This window comes from Cibotium barometz, chromosome 2 (assembly GCF_041138505.1).
Source record: "Cibotium barometz isolate CiBa-2024 chromosome 2, ASM4113850v1, whole genome shotgun sequence".
Classification (NCBI taxonomy): domain Eukaryota; kingdom Viridiplantae; phylum Streptophyta; class Polypodiopsida; order Cyatheales; family Cibotiaceae; genus Cibotium; species Cibotium barometz.
Genome location: NC_141047.1, coordinates 2,038,939 through 2,056,920, shown reverse-complemented (window position 1 = coordinate 2,056,920; position 17,982 = coordinate 2,038,939). Strand labels below are relative to the sequence as shown.

The 17,982-nt window shown below is 43.4% G+C and overlaps 1 protein-coding gene across 2 annotated transcripts in view; it reads left to right on the top strand.

Moving 5' to 3' along the window:
- LOC147640549 (uncharacterized) overlaps positions 1–13,775 on the top strand; it is a 51,101-nt gene extending 37,326 nt beyond the window's left edge. The window contains exons 2-4 of one of the 2 annotated variants that reach the window (XM_086812873.1): positions 11,447–11,663; positions 11,753–11,814; positions 12,244–13,775. In XM_086812873.1, coding sequence (XP_086668999.1) covers positions 11,447–11,663; positions 11,753–11,814; positions 12,244–12,525 — 561 coding nt within the window. In that variant the 3' untranslated portion in view covers positions 12,526–13,775. The remainder of the gene's footprint in view (positions 1–11,446; positions 11,664–11,752; positions 11,815–12,243) is intronic. The other variant, XM_086812876.1, reaches the window with a different exon arrangement.
- The last annotated feature ends 4,207 nt before the right edge of the window (positions 13,776–17,982 follow it).

Below are 17,982 nucleotides of genomic sequence, written 5' to 3'. Positions count from 1 at the left end.
CTTTCACTATCTTGGAGCTTGTTCCTACTTCAAACCTGGCAAATTCAGCTATCACTGATGATCAATTTGTTCCAATGGTTGTTTCGTTTCCTTCTTCTTCAGAGGAGGATTCTACTTCGGTTCCGATACTTGTTGCAGATGCAGAGGAGGTACCACATTTTTCGGAGTCATCTATGGTTCCATCCCCTGAGGGCTTCTCTCTCCAGGTTGATCCTGGTGTTTTGTCTTCGATATCTTCCCGATCTTCTTGTGGATTCTTCCGAAGACCTTCTTGATATTCATATGTACCATATCTCGTGAGCTTTGTGCCTTTTATGAGGAGGTTGTTCCTTCAGACTCTTTGGAGGATTTTTTGCAGCGTGCCGGAGTTGGTCCATCCATCTGGCGCTGAAGAGGAGGTGTTGGAAATTATTTCATCCCTAGATGGACTTTCCCATGCATATTCATGCTTGTATCTGGCTCCATATGAAGCCTTGCATTAGCATATCTTAGCATAGATTATTCATAATTTTTTATGGTATTTTTAAGGCTTTTTTAGCAAACTAGCTCCTCTCCCACATATATTTAGGTGGTTTGGTTTAGCATCATTATCATCTCATTTTTCAGCTTCTGTAGTGATAGGTAGCATCTATGGGACCTCCCTCATGCTGCTCCACATGATGTACTACCTTTTTTGGTGATATTCAGCAATGATCTTCTTTTCTCCTTTATGCTTGCTGTCCATATACAGTGTTGTACAGTTCTTGTAGCATTTCTGAGTGGGTATCTCAGCATAGTACCCATTCTTTCAAAGCAAGCCTGTAAGCTACTTCATTGATTTTTTCAATCACCTTGAAGGGTCCATAATACCGAGTAGAAAGCTTAGGGTATGACCCGTCTCGTCTTGGCCTCTTCCGAAGCCTAGCTTTCTCAAATTTCAGCAATATCCAATCATCGTCCTTGACTTGCATGTCCCTTCTATGCTTGTCGGCAGCCCTCTTATGCTTGTCTTGGGAGCGTACAATGGCTGATTGGACTTGAGCAAAGGCGACATCTAAATCATGTACATACTCATCGGTTGCAAAAATCTCATCCTTTGTACGAAGGATGGATGGCAAGATCACTCTGGCATAAATAATCTCAAACGGGGCCTTTCCTGTGGAGGTATGTACCATGTTATTGTAGGCAAACTCTACAAGTGGAAGATATTTCTCCCAGGTACTCTTTTGATCTGCCACATAACACTTCAACAAATCCAACACAGCAGAATTCGCAGCCTCACTTTGACCATCTGTTTGGGGGTGATAAGCAGATGAGAGCTCAAGCATAGTGTTCATGTTGTCAAATAGAGCCCTCCAAAAGAGGCTCGTAGTCCTGGGATCTCTATCCCCAACGATGGACTTAGGCATACCATGATGCTTAAATATGTGAACAAGGAAACGCTTCACCATATGATCGGCTTTAATGGTTTTCTTGACGGGCAAGAAGTGAGCTTGCTTGCTAAACTTGTCAATTATGGTCCAAATAGCATCATTCCCATGCAGGGATCCAGGCAAGTCCATAGTAATGCTTTCGCATGGCTGCGAGGGAATAGGCAAAGGCTGGAGCAAACCTGGAAGCTTTTGCCTATCAAATTTCACCTTCTGGCAAGTAATACATGCCCGTACATAAACCTCAATGTCTTTAGGCATGCTTGGCCAAAAGAAATATCTTTCTATCATGTGTGTCATAGGTAAAATACCTCTATGACCAGCATAAGGTGGAGTGTGACATTGCTCCATAACCTTTGGACGCATATCCTTCACCACACATAAGCAGCTATCCTGCACGAGATAACCGTCTTTGATCACATAAGTGGCATGTGTGTGACCAGCCATCAAATCAGCCCAAATATGGCAAAAATCAGCATCCAAATGATATAAATCACGCATGGCAGTCAAGTCCCCATGTGAGGCTACTGAAACGGTAGCCACACATGGCCTCCTAGACAAGGCATCTACCACTACATTCTTCTTTCGTGGAGTATGTATGATCTGAAAATGGAACATAGAAAGGAAATTCGTCATTCTATTTGCTTCTCCGAGAGTTTTGTTTGAGATAGAAAGTACCTCAAGCTTTGTTGATCTGCTTTGACTACAAATTCAGTCCCAAGAAGATAATGCTTCCATATTTTTAAGGCATGAATTACAGCCAAGAGCTCGTTTTCATAAATGTCCATATGGATCTTGGCATCATGCAATCAATGTAAACATTCTACCCACTCTGTTGCCTTTTGCAACCAACCTGCACTTATCTTTAAAGTCTTCTATATAACAGCCATCAGGTTTTAAACCGGACCTGCAAACCCTGCTCAATCATCTAGCCAACAGAAACCAAATTCTTTGTAATGTTCGGAACATGAAGTATATGTGCAAGGTACTTCACCTTACCATCCTGCATAGATAATGGCACATCTCCAACATGGGCAATTGGATGAGCAGTGTTATCCCCTATTTCAACAAAACCTGGTCTTTCAAGATTCTTCATTTCCTTGAACCACTCACCATGACTTTTCATGTGGTTCAAAGCACCTAAATCAACATACCATACATCGTCCTTATACGCTGCTACATCATTTCCAGACACAGCATTAACAACATGTTGCATAACAAATAACCTCTCATTATCTTCATTATTTCTGCTAGAGGGCGCATAGTTATTTTGTTGTACTTTTCCATTTCGCAGAGTCACTCTGTTTCTTATAGCAATCTACTTGCACACATGTCCAAGTTTACCACAACCTCGTGTATCATTATGCTGCCTTTGCCAACAATTACCACGACCTTGTTGACTCCCTCTGCCTCTCATAAGCAACTGCATGACCCTCTTGATTTAGGACATCCCTATACAATTCCCACATGCATCACATTCTACCGTGAATGGCTTTTGCAAGTCGGGAACAATCAACACGAGCGCACAAATGATAGCATTTTTTGAGTTGCAAGAAGGCATCTTGCGCATTCGAAGTCCATTTGAAGGTGGTTTTCTTCTTTGTAAGCTCATGTAATGGCGAGACAATCTTGGCAAAATGCCTTATGAATCACCTATAGTATGAACATAATCCAAGAAAGCTACGCACTTCATGTACATTTTGCAACTCTGGCCAATTTTGAATGGTTTCAATCTTAGCAAGATCCATTTTTACACCATCTTTGGATACAATGTGGCTCAAATAATGTCTCTCTAAAAGACAGAACTCACTCTTTTAGGCATTTATGAGGAGTTTATACTTTCGCAACTCTTCAAATACTATAGCCAAATGAGTCTTATGCTCCTCCTCATTCTTGGAGAAAACCAAGATATCATCAAAGAATACACTTGTGAATTTATAATGGGGTTGAAATATCCTGTCCATCTTTCGGTTGAATGTTGTTAGGGCATTGGTAAGGCCAAAAGGCATCACCAAAAACTCATACAATCCAAAAGCTGTCCTAAATGCAGTTTTATGGACATCCTGGAGTACCACACGAATCTGGTGATAGCCACTCTTTAAGTCTATGCAGTTGAAACAAGCTGAGCCATCAAGCTTATCTAAAATGTCATCTATGTGTGGGATTGGAAACCGGTTCTTGATGGTGAGCTGGTTTAGAGCTCGATAATCCACACATGCCGAATGATTTATCCTTCTTTTGCACAAGAAGCACATGAGAACAAAAGGGTGAGGAGCTTGGCTGAAGCAAATCCTTCTCCAAAAGCTCATTAACTTGCTTCATGATCTCCTCTTGTTGTGAGGCACTCACACGATATGCGGGTTTATTAGGTGGGGAAACTACTTAGCACAAGATCTATGCGATGATCCTCGGGCCTCTCAGGAGGTAGTTCTCCTGGCAATGCATCGGCAAAACAATCTTTATATGCATTAAGAAAATTCAGCCTTTCTTGAGTCAATACATCCACATTCACATTACTTCGTTGAAATTTATCATGAACAAAAACCAACTACGCGGAAAGAGTCTTTTTCATTGCCTTATTAATTTGGATGTGTGATACAACTGGGATGGAATCCCCCTCTTTGCCAGCATCAATGACATGAATGCGACCTTTATGCATAAAATGATCTTGTTGGTTTTATATTCTTTGTGGGGCTCAAGCCTATGATGCCAAGGCTTGCCAAGCAATACATCACATCCATTTAGAGGAGCAATCAAGAAATGCTCATGATCCAAATAGCCTTGTATATGTATGCGCAACTTCCCAATAAGAGGAGTCACCTGCACCTCTTTGCCAACAAAAGTGGCATCTACCTCAATCTGGGGTCCCATGTCTCCAATCTCTATGCCCAGGGCGGTAGCCATCTGTGTAGAGATGAAGTTATCCGTCGCACAATCATCAAACATAAACAAGGCAGGCTAATCCTTGATTTGTCCCCAAGCTTTGCATACCACCCTCTCTTTGCCATCATACTTAGTGCTACCTTGTACATCAGGAATGGCATGCACATTAGCCTTGGGTTGTTTATCCTCTTGCTTTTGCTTGCAGGTAGAGCATTGCCTAAACATATACTCTTTACTACCACACGAAAAGCATTTCTCCTCTTTTGCATATTGCTCCCTTTGCTTGGGGGTCAAGCCAAACTTGTTCTTCTTTGGCCCAATGTCCTTGGATGGGGTATTTTCAGCTTTACCTCCTTTTTGGGCTTCCCAAAAGTTCTTTTTAGGGGGTTGTCCACCTTTTTACAGGTTTGGGGCAGCCCTCTCTTTACCCTTATAACCTCCATGATCCTGCTTAATTTTAAGCTCCAATTGCTCCGTAGCAAGAGTAGATGCTATGAGTTGTTGAAGGGTGTGTTTCGGGTGCAATTTGATGCGCGAACGGGAAGCTGGTTGCAACCCGGAGTGAAACTTCCTTTTCTTTTATCTTCGGAGAGTTGCATGAAGGGAGTAACCTCAAGCAAGACTTTCCAAAATTTGTTTAAATCATAGTTACCAAGGGACGGGGACGGGGATGGGGACAGGAACGGGGACGGGGACGGGGACGGCTAAAGGTAGGGAACGGGGACGGGGGAGTGGGGACGGTGTAGTGAGTAGGAGAGGGTGGAGAGGAAGGTGATGGACCGTGGAGTAGGAGAGGGAGATAGTGGAGAGGAAAGCTTGAGTAGGAGAGGGAGATCTTGGAGAGGAACTCAAGTCTTGGAAGGCTTGAGTAGAAGAGGAGTGGCTCCAAGCCCATTATATAGTTGTGTTGCTCTCTCTCTCTCTCTCTCTCTCTCTCTCTCTCGCTCTCTCTCTCTCAAATGGCTAGTAGCCGTTTATTTGAAAAAAAATGCCTGAAGATTTAGCTGTTGCAGCCGTCCCCGTCCCCTGCAGAGAACGTCCCCCCGTTCCCACAGGGGGGAACGCCCGTCCCCTGGTCACGTCCCCTCCGTCCTGTCCCCCTGGCCGTCCCTAGCTCGGTGTGCATGTCTCTCTGCTCGGGACGGCGTTCCCACGTCCCACGTGGGCGTCCCTCCGTCCCCCTGTCACAATGGTTTAAATATTGTTGCACACTCTCATTGTCTTTCTGCTCAAGTCTATCCCACTTTTGTGTGAGAGTTTTCTCTGCATTGGAGGCAAAAATTGGGCATAAAATTTGTCTTGAACTCTTTCCAAGTACAAACGGGATCTTTGGTGGTCTTTTTAGTGATCCGCCAATGGGCAGCTGTCCCCTTCAAGAACATGCTTGCATGACGAACTTTAAACTTCTTAGTGAAGTCCTCATCACTAAAAGCAATGTCAAATTGAGCCACGAAAGCAAGCACTTTGGAGGCATCATACTCTGCATGAAAGGTATCAAATTTCACGGACTTGTCTCCTGCCTTAAACTCCTTGAGCTTTTTGGCATGTGACTCATGTTCTTGCCTCTTTCTCTTCCCTTTATCCAACGGAACAATCCTCTCTACTGGGGCTTCAAGAGCAACCAAAGATGTTTCACGAGGCACAGTGGCATGTGCGTTATAAATTTATGGCCCTGATTCATGTGACCTCCCTGAATGATGCAATGTCTCACCACGAGACAACTCAATGGGCAAAGTCTTTCGGCTTGCATGCCTACCACTCTCTCCATGATAAACATGCTTTGAATCAACAAGGCCATCATGTCGCCCACTAGCTCCAATATGCATATATCTATTTGCTCTTGTCCCATGAGGAGTAGATGCATGGCGAGAAGTGACTGATACTTCTTCCTTGTGCACAAAGGACCTCAACCGTTGAGATGCTGGGTCTTCATGCTTCAAACGAGGCGGATTCTTGAACATTAACTCCCCATCTTCTTCTTCTTTGAGATCACCCTTTCGGATGAGATAGGAGAGTGCCAACTCCCTTGGCATCTTGTCCACCTCACGAGCCATAGACTCAAAGGTCATATCCACCATAGCATCAGCTTTCCTCGGTTCAATGACACTATGTACATGGGGATCTTGACGCAAAAATTTCAGCTCTTGCTCCTTTGCCTACAAAAGCTTCTTCATGTGTTCCAATTGAGCCCTCAGTGCATTGGGCTTATCCTCATGCATAGGCTCTTTCTCACGAGATGGCCGTCCCATTAAAGCACTGTCATAAACTCTCGCAAGAGGCTTGTGCCTTCCATGTAATGCATCAGAATCGCGAGAGGCACTTGATTGACCTCTCGAATTTGGCACTTCCGAAGGGTTGCCTTGGCTGTCCATTGACTCAAGTGTCTGTGTTTGCTTCCGATCTCAAAACACCGTGTCTGCTCTTGAGACAGAGAGACGACCGTGCTCTGATACCAATGTAACCGCTCCCTACAGGAGGCCTACAAATCGGAAGATAAAATACACATTATTAGATCACTTAACCAATACAAACAATGGAACAATACTTGCAACATTAAAACTCGAAATGACAAGGAACACTTGATACCATCACTGGGGCCGGAAAGCCCCCCTCCCCCCTCAATATAGTTTGTATTTCTTGGAGTATTTATATCTATAAGTGTTCAAGGGTCCCAAGGCCTGATTTCTCCATAACATGGAGTGAATAAAACTGAAACAATAAGGTTTGTGTCGATGAAGAATCAATTGTCGGAGTGGACCAAATCACAGGCTGTCTCCAACCTTCACTGGGTGAACACCCGCCCCTCACTAGTCTTTTGGGACCGTGTACCAACAAGCACGCTCGTACCAACACTTTGCAGGGTGAAGCACCGCGAAGGGAGTGATACCTGGTGCTCCAAAGTAAGCTTTGCTCCCAGTTTCCCTCAAATCCCATTGTCCTTCACTGGCTCCTTTGAATGTGAGGACGCAGTTAGGATACTCATGGGGAAAGATCACCATCCTAGTGGCCTTCCATGGTGAGGGAAATCGGTGGTGATGATTGCCTACACAAGACTTGGCGGGTACAAAAGCAGCAGCCGGCAGGTTTGATGGCGGGTACAGGGGTAGCAGTCGCAGGTTTGATGGCGGGTACAAGGGTAGCAGTCGCAGGTTTGATGGTGGGTACAGGGGTAGCAGTCGCAGGTTTGATGGTGGGTACAGGAGCAGCAGCTGGTAGGTGAAAACCAATAGCACTCTTTCTTTTTTCCATCAAGTCCCAACCAGGCGGCGCCCTCTTTTCATCAACCACCCCCATACAACCATCCACGTGCTGGAGGGAATTTTTTCCCATGCAATCCTTAGTCTAAATATTATTAGGCCTTAAGCAACGGTTAATCCTTGGGCATCCACATTGAAAGGTGTCCAGTTATAATTTTAAATATGTGTGAACACCCAATCTTATAAATATTAAGGTTTACACTACTTTATAGATTTTACATTTGAAAAGGCCAAAAAGGCAATACGTACCACCTGTTTACATGCCACACTAACTCGTTAACAAACAGCACATCCACGGTACACTGGGCGTCCCCGTCCAGTGTACTAGGGTCTAGGGATCTAAACCTGTCAACTATGGTCTAAATAGCATCATGTCCATGCAGGGATCTGGGGAAGTCCATAGTAATGCTTGCCCAAGGCTACGAAGGAATAGGCAAAGGATGAAGCAAACCTAGAAGCTTTTGCCTATCATTTTCACCTTCTGGTAAGTAATACATGCGCGTATATAAACCTCAATGTCTTTTCGCATGCTTGGCCAAAAGAAATATCTTTCTATCATGCGTGTTGTAGATAAAATACCTCTATGGACAACATAAGGTGGGGTGTGACATTCCTCCATAACCTTTGGACGCATATCCTTCACTACACATAAGCAGTTATCCTTAATGAGATAACCGTCTTTGGACCAAATGGTGACAAATATTCTCATACTTGCATCCGTAAAATACTCTTTTTTGGAATAAAGAATTCCTAAGGGGGGTCAGTTCATTCGGGCCGAGTGTGTATGTCCCTTCTTCTTAAAAAAAAATCTAAGTGAATGGCATGTTACGTTGTCAACTGTTTAAAGGACTTGTTGATGTGAATAGAGTTGGTGAGAGCGGAGCCTTCCTACTCTTGCTGAAGGAAGACGGTCCTATTGATTGCTGTGTTTTCATTAACTTGTCTCGACAGTATGACTCACCATTCCTTACATGAAGGGCACCACATTCAGGCCTTGTAGGTAATATCTAACAAGCATTTAAGGGCCAGTAGGAGTTCTATAACTTTATGATGCAATAGCTTCATGACCAGTTGGACTAAAAAGATGCCAAGGTACAAAGGCTCTCAAAAGGTGAATAAGTTGAAACTAAGGCTCTGGATATGAAGATGCATGTATGTTTGCTCTAGGCCAAGGTGGAAAGGTACGTAGTGTACGGCACGCTATCAGTACGTACGGAACGTACTTCTGTACGGAACAAATTTTAAGGTACGTAAACAGTATGTACCATTTGTAAACAGTCCTAGAAACCTGAATATTTTGTAGACATAGCAACCAAAATACTTAAAATAAAGAGTGAACCTCATTACTTAAAGTTTAAATCAGTTACCAAGCCGATTACACAATACCTCATGTCATAGTGATATAAGCAAGAACCATGAAAATCATAGATGATAAAAGAGAGTACAAATATCATGTCTATAGCACATGTCTCGGTCCACAAGTGCAAAAAGCAAAACAATGAAACACTACAATTGTCCAGACGCAAGAGTCTCAAATCTCATCATCAGATGAGATGATGAGTCTTTTGAAGAGAGCATGCCTCCATCATTGATACCATTGCCCTCTTCATCGAACTCTGGCTCAGCAACAACAAGTTCCAGTGCATCCTCGTCATGTGCCTCGGGAATCTGAGTGTGAATGAGTTGGACAGCCTCATTTGCATGTCTCTGCTGGGTGCAACGAACTGGAAGCTTTCCCCTGCGAATGCTCTCTCGTCTCGCAGAGCCTGGATCTGGAGCTGCCTGGTGTAGAGGAATGCTGAGAGATCGTGCACGTGAGCGGGTCACACAACGATCCACACTCTCAAGCTCTCTATGTAAAGCTCTCAAAATCTCATCTTGCTCATCTCTAATCTGCCGATCCAGAAGCTCCGGGCTGGGTTCATCTACCAATTTGAGTATTGTTGGATCTACCAATTCTCTGCAATCAATTGGTCCCTCAAAGCTTGTGGTATTTTATCACATGGACCACATTGATTGGTGCACCCGATACCTGTCAAGTGCTTGATGACGCGAGTTATGGTGCTAGTGTACTGTTCCCCGCAATACTTGCACGCCCATAGCCGAGTACCTGACCCTTGCTGAGAAGCGGTGTTAACAACCCGCAGGACATTGGTGTGGATTGCCCAGTTCGGGTTAGTCTTGCGCGGCATGATGAAGTCTGGGCGGGAGAGAGAGCGAGGAAAAGACTCGTGGGAGGTCTCCAGAGGAGTGCGCAGACTTGAAATTTGCTCTGCAAAACTTTGCAAATACACACAGGACACTTGATTTTGCAAGAACACACAAAATGCCCAAAATAAAGTGCAACGTGGTCGCTTATCTACAATCGCCTGAATTTGGGCCTCGCCACACACGCTTCATATTTTTTATTTTTTTAAATGACTGCGTACGGATCCGTACAGTACCGTACTGTACGGATCCGTACGTACGTACGGCAGCAACCCTGCTCTAGGTTGAAATCCATATATTATTATGAATGGACTAAAACTTGTAGCAGAATGTTTAGCACTATTATAAGCAAATTTTAATAATGGAAGATACTCATCCCAATTATTTTGCTTATGATTAACATATGCTCGAAGCATATCTTCTAGGACTTGGTCAACCATTTCTGTGTGTCCATCGCTTTGTGGATGTTCAGATGTACTCATAATAAGTTTGGTGTGTAATTTTTTGAACACTTCTTTCAAAAAATGGCTTGTAAACTTTGTATCTTGGTCGCTTACTAGATCTGCTAACAATCCATATAATCTGTATAGATGACGGATGAACATTCTAGCCAATTCTGGTGTTTTTACTTCTTTGTACCAACTCAGTTAACCTATCCACACTAAATCATGCCCTCTACTCGTTCGGGATAGTCCCACTATGAAATCCATTGAAATACTTTCCCACTTAACCTTAGGTATTTGTAGTGGTTGTAATATTCCACCTATTTTTAGACGCTCAGCTTTATCGACTTGACACTTAGGGCACTTTATAACATAATTCTAGACGTCCTTCTTTAAACCTGCCCAATAAATTGTCTTTTAACAAGTGTATAGGTCTTAGAAATTCCCGGGTGCTCCGCACTTGGATTGTCGTGACATTCTAGTAAAATATTCTCACGAATATTTTCTTCCATAAGTACACAAATGCGACCTTTATGTAACAAGTACCTATTATTGAAGGAATTTTTTTTTCTAACGATCTTCTTCGCTTATTGACCCTTCTAATTGATTCCTTTGAACCACTATCTTTTTTAAGTGACACCCTTATATCACTAGCAACTACATTTTCTTTACTCTATTTGAGAGTTAGATTTAAATCTATAGTAGTCAATCTATACATGCATGTGGGAATTGTGTGACCATGCAACCACACAGGCTTGATTGAAGAAGCTCTTGAATGTCTAGAGAGCCTGCTTATGCAGATAGATTTGATCACCTAACCTTGTATGCCATACCTATGCTAAAAATATGGAAAACTCAAAGTGGCAAGCAACATCATTTGGTTTTCATTATCCCGTAGACAGAGGATGCATGGCTGTCATAATTGTGGACAATTTGAGTAGCATTGGCATTCTTAAAAGGCATATGAGATGGTCACTGCCATTGTTTTTCTGGTACCCAGATTTTTGTTGATATGGGTGTTGCCATGGGTTTGGTGGTACTCAAATGATGTATGGCTGCTGCCATGGGTTCGTTAATGCCCCAGAATCAAATCCTAAATACAACTGTTATTGATTTTTCTTTGTTGACATAGAGCTTATGCAAAAACCTTTTGCTTTCATCGCTTGCTTAATTTGTGTAGGCTTTTTGCAGTATCGTGTATCATGTGCCATTTCTAGCCTACGTTTGTGACATTGTACTGTTGCAGGCACTCGACCTTCTCCATGAGTATTTAGACAAAACTTTTGAAATAAAATCTTACAAGCATGAAGGCATGGAAGAGCCAAATGCTCATTGTAGTGAGGATGCAGAGGATACTGGATTCCGCTTATTCAGATGCGCACCACCTGGTCTTTCTGACAAACATTCTTGTGGAGGCAAGTGTACAAATAAGAATCTGTTGCAGACGAGGATGAACCAACAAGGTTCAGTTACACCTAATATGCAGTGATTGTGATTGTGTGATTTAATATAAAGCAAAAAGAATCTCATTGTTAGGCTTTCTCATTTGCAGATGCAGTGTCAACTAAAAGGAGGAAGCATCAAGATGATACCTTAGATGAAAGTTCTGAACGGGTATAATCTCTTTGTTTGCTCTCTCTCTCTCTCTCTCTCTCTCTCTCTCTCTCTCTGTACACTCACCTCCATAGCGTACCCACCCACCCCCCCCCCCCCCCCTTCTTCACTATATTCACACCCTATAAGGGTTTCTGTTTACCTTCCAGTTCCAGTTTCATTTTCTAGGTGCCAATAGTATCATCTTTATTTTTCATTTTCTGGTTTTTTATCCAGACATTGTATCAGATCCACCATGATGTAACTTTTTGGTCTCATAGGTCATTATGGCCTTTTGAAGACGTTAATATAACATTTCATTTCATTTCTCTCTCTCTCTCTCTCTCACTCACACACACACACACACACACACACACACACACACAAGTTATGATTGTAGTTAATGGTACTAAGAAAGGTTTGATGCTTTATGTACTTGGTTTGCAACAGTTCCAATCCAGCCTATTAGCTGTTGCAATTGATGGTGCAGCTGTGAAGGCAAGTGCAGAGAAAGCTGTGGCAAAGGCTTTCTCATCCTGGCTCTCACATCAGGTCGAAGAGAAGGAAGCCAAGAGAAAAGAGGATGAAAGAGTTGCTTTGTTGAAAACACAGCGAGGTGAGGAATGGCTTCCTTCAATATCCAGGGACATGGCTATGGATGAATTTTCTGATGGCAACTTATCAACACATGTGGTGCGGCACACACACACACACACACGAAAACCAGCTTGAAGTGTTGCACCTGAGAATCAACTAAAAGTCTCTTCGAATTCAATTGCTCCAAGGTGCTCAGACTTCCTAACAAAGGAGGGGGAGCAAAAGTCAATAAAGAAGAAACTAAAGGCGAAAGTAGCAGTAGTTCAGTAGGTGCCTACAAGTTGTTTTGTAAAGGGGTAAGGCCTTCATTTGACACGATTGAGGGGCCAAAACATAGAACAGCCATTTTTTATGGTGTTCAGACTTACAAGAGTGCCTTTAGAGGAGATTACCCCTCATCTTTCTTTTTTGCAAGTTCAATGCAGCATTACGGTTAGCGCTAGCAAATGGAAGGGCTGAAGCTCCCCTTGCACTGTCCTTCCTGCAATACCACTTCCACTTCCTTCTACATGAAGCATGTCTGCTAAACCATTATAAACTTCTAAACGCTGTTAACAGCAGCCCCCCCTCTGCCCAATTTTCGTCCCTTGTCTCCCTTTCGCCTCTGCTTCCTCGGGTTGCCTTGCTCTGTCTCCTCCCGCTGTTTTTGCCTCAGGCTGAGTTTACTACAGTTGCTGGTCCCCTTTGGTTCACCCTTCAGGCACACTCCATGGCAGCCGCTCCATTGTCCTTTTCGGGGCACCCTTAACAGTCCTTTTTCAGACGCTTCAGATCTTGGCTTCGTTAGTCACTTCACTGGAAGCAAGCACCCTAGTGTGGAAGCTTGTGGGCAGCCGTCCGGCTCGAGGCTAGACCCACAATCTCCTCCAAGTGGCTCTCGTTGGAGAGCCCGGCGGCATCACAAAGCGATGCAACGGATACATGCGGGTGGAGCTTAACTCGCCCACCCTAGCAGAGAAAACAGTGGAGATGAGTCTGCTTGTAGTGTGGGATCTCAGGTTTACTTCAGAGTGTGCAAAATGTTTCTTCTTGGATTCAGACCCACTGGTGGGGGCTACCGGTTTTCAGCCTCCCAAGGATCTGGTACAGTCAGCAAACCGTTATGAGCATTTATCATCAGATCTCGAGCTAATATCAACAGCAGATTCTCTAGGCCCGTTGAAAGGCACTTCCCAATGGACCCCGCAGTGTCACAATTTGGCCACCCAATTGGTCCACCCGTGCTTTCTCATCATGTCATCATGTATGTGCATTGATCCTCAGTAGCTAGGTTTGTTAGTTTATTTATTTTTGATCTGTCAAATGCTTTGTTTTTGTCTTTGTCCTTCTTCACTATTATTTCTTTCTCAAATCTCTCAATTCGTAAGTTCAGATTTTTCTGACCTTATGAAGGTATATATATGTACATTGGATTGGTGTCCATGGCAGTTGTATATGCTGGGGATTGATGCCACTCATGTGATACTATGGACTTGGCTTTCCGTTGGGACTTGTGCCTCTGTGTACATGCCCGGAAATGCCTGGTGGATTGGTGTTCCATTGGGTCTGGTACCTTGTGTACTTGCCTGGAGCACATCTATTTTGGTATAGTCTCATGAACGGGGATTGTCTATACCAATGCTGCATTGCATAGTATCTTTATGTACTTGCTTACAATTGAAATTGCATGCTGTTTTCATGCTTGCTTGACCAATGTGTAGTTCCTTCCGGGTAAGGGGACGCTCGCCCGTGAACCGTGCATGTGAAACTGTCTGCTAACATGGTTATGTGGAATGTGACATGTGGTAAGTATTGGTCATAAACCTAGCCTTAAGAGTTAACACTAATTTATAAGTGAGTGTGTGCACACTTCATTAAGTTTTAGGTGACCAAAACTCACTTATAAATTATGACCAGCCCGGTGTTCACACACACTGATGTTCCGAGGTGGACAAAACCCAATGTCCACTGTCCATACCTTATCCCCTTGTACAAAGGGAGTAACCAGCCATGTGTCCAATATAGCTAGCTCCACAAAGCACCTGCTTGCCACCTAGAGTGAACAACTCACCCCCTCACTCCTCCTCTCCCTTGAGGTAGGCGCCTCCTTCGTATGGACATTTGGGCTGTATTTTCTACACTTTCTCCTTCCCAACTCCATATCCAAGCTTGCTAAGGTGTTTCCCAAGCTTCCAAGAGTGTTTCTGGGTGCTAATCACTCTCCTTCACACTCCCAATGACTGAAATTCAGCAAATCAGCTCTCTTTATTGTTGTAATTTCTGGTCTTTTTGCTGAAAATCCTAATTTAAGTCCTTCTTTCTCAAGTTGAACCACAGGGAAAGCTTTCCTAGGGTTCCCTTCATCCACTTGAAGACTTTTGTCGCGAAGAAATGCGACAAATCGAAGATCTCATCACTCCAAGGACTTCCATTGCGAAGACTTCTGCTGTCATTGACTCTACTTGTAATTGGTAAGCTTTTATGCTTAAATATGGAAGCAAGTAGCAGGAAGGAGGAACCGGATTACAAGATCGCATACTCTTTGTAGTGTTCTCCTGTCATACGTGCTCTCTTGCATATTATTGTTACCATGTATTGGTGAAACAATAGAGAGTAGATGGTAGAGAACATGGGCACTTGAGAGGGTAGTGTGAGTTGCAAGTCTACATCGATAATCACTTGTTTGAAATCTTATATTCATATGCATTGGTATGGAAATTTGGTCAGAAATTGCCATGACACTATGTACTTGATTCTCCCAAGATTAATATACTTTATTTGAGGGAGGGGTTGGCCGTTCCGGCTGATTATGTGTCTCTTGTCAATTCAGCAAATTACTTGTATTGAGCATGTGTCCATAAAATCTTAGTGTATTTAAGTGTATTGATTAGCATTGTGTTTAACCAAGTTACATTGGTATCAGAGCATACAGTTCTCTTTCACTTCTATCGTGAGAGACGATCACCGTGAACACTAGCTATCTCTACACTTAGAACGCTATGGACAACCATATAGTGAATGTTAGAGATGCAAACACAAGAGACAGGGACAATTAAATGCATGCCTTCGATGCTTTACAGGATGAGTAAACTCATGTGGTGCACAATAGGGAACACGAATATGTGGGACAGCCGTCCCGTGGGAAAGAGATTATGTAGGAAGAAGAGTCCATAGTCTTGAGGGTTGAACTTACTCGTATGCAGGCTCTTCTCCATGCACAACAAGAAGAATCTACCGCCGCGAGGATCCATTGGTACATGACCGTTTGAAAGCCAAGAAAGCTGAATCTTATATGGATCATACAATGGCAATGATTGCTCAAGAGTCGCACATGCAACCGAGGGATGCAGCACGTGCATACTTGGCTCGTACCGAGGATGTCTATGTAGAAAAGGCAACCATCCCACATGTCTTGGAATCCCCATAGGTGCCTGAACAAGAACTTATGTCTAAGAGGATGAACCTTCATGCTATGGGAGAGGAACAATCGGTGACTTCATGCCATATAGGAATACCTTATGTAGTCTGTGAAGGACACAATGTTTATGGCAGTGGTCAAAATGTATGTCAAATGCCATTGCTGGTTGAAAATGTGCGTGCACAACACATGCAACATGGGCTGCAATTTTCTGTTGGTGCAAGTATTCTACGTATCTCTCATGCCACTCATGTCTTGTCGAGTGTGCTCGTGAGGGAGAAGCTATAGCTGAAAATGTACCAATGCATGTTGAGGGGCCAGCCATGCCTCATGCTTACAAGGCACATGTATCTATGCCTTATGCATCACCTTTTGTTCCTAAAATGATGCCAATCACAACGGTTGTGGCAATGGACAAACATGGGGGAAAACATGTTGAGTTGCAGGCACATGCATCAAAGTATTGTGACTTCAAAGCTTGAGACAAATCTGTGAAGTTTGACGCATATCATGGGGAATATGTCACATGCACTCTGCACTCAGTGCATGGTGACAAACTGGCTCATCATCAGCAGTGTAACAGTTGCACAATATTAGAACCCAATAGGATGATATTTGTCGTACGCGGTGACCCCATTGTACATCCTCATCCAGGATAAGTCAGGCATGAGCTACGTAGGTCATTCCTCAGCCTTAGCGGGTTAGTTAGTCAGTCAAGTCCCTTAACCCACTTGGAGAGAATCATTCATGCATGTAGAGTCAATAGAAGCCTTAGGATTTGCATCAGAAAGCACTCTGCATCCTGCATAATATGCATTCATATGCCTGTGCATCATTTAGAACATCCCAGAAGCCTTAGGGAATTTACTAGGATTTATCTGGTATTTTTTTTCATATTTTTGGTATTTATTTAGCATTTATTGTCATTTATAAATATAAATTTTATTAAATAAATGACCAGCCAACTTGACCAGCCTCTAGTTAGTATAAATAGGCTTGCATAGGGCTTAGTTTCTCATTCAGTCTTCAGTGTGCTAAGAGCTTTCCTTCTCAGCCCTAGGAGTTCCCTTGCCTTCAGCACTAGACTAGTCTCATCCAGCCCTTGGAGCTTGAGTTTGCTTCAGCCAACCTTGGTTCTCCAACGCATGCTATTCAGCAGTCCCTACAGCCATAAGCGCATCAGATCAGTCCCAAATCAGCATAAGATACCTGCGTTTTCTGCATGTGAACAGTCGCCTGCTTTCAGCATCTATTCAGGCCAGAATTCAGTCTACAGCCCTGCGTTTTCTGTCCAGCATCAGCATTCAGCTTGCGTTTCAGTCCAGCATTATCCCTACAGGTCTGCGTTTCAGTCTACAGCAGTTCTCAGCCTGAATCATCAGTTTATATCAGTATCCAGCCTTCAGTACATCATCCCGTCATACACCAGCCCTCTGGTGAAGGTAACACAGCATTCATAAGCATTTACAGCATTCTAACATAGCTTAGAACAGTCCACCATCTCCTTTTCTCAGCCTCAGGTGTGCAGCCCTTCCTCATGCCCTTGGGAAGAGTGCATAGGCTCGAGATCAGTTCATCGAGGTGTTTCTACAGCCGTGTACAGTTCAGCCAGGCTTCCGATCCTCCGAGATCTTGCGTTTGGCTTATCTACAGTCCACAGTCATTCACTCTAAAGAAATAAAGCAAATACTATCTCGTTATCGGGATAGGAGGCCCTTCAGTGGGTAATTCGGGACCCAATCTGGTGTACAGTTCTCATATCTCTCTCTCATATCTCTTTAAAGTCTGAAGTAATAAAGTGGATTGCTAAACTCACGAAACTCAGGATACAGAAGACGGTGTGAGCATTTGTGTGACAGAATCTTCCAATACAAAGACTTCCGTTGCATATCACAGAATATGATACATCAATGGCACTTGCTTTTATTGCCGAGTGTTTTGATATTGCTTTCAGTGATGAGGATTTCACTCAGAAATCCATGATCCCGCATGTAAGCATGTACATGAAAGGCACTCCTATCCATTGGTGGCTCACGAAGAAGCCCTCACCGAATCCTGTTAAATCATGGGAAGAGTTCAAGGAGAGGTTCTATGCTCAATTCTTGCCTCCCAATGCATTGAATGAGATAACAATGAAGCGGGATTGGGTGAAGCAAAATGAGGGGGAAATAGTGAATGCATATGTACCCACGAAG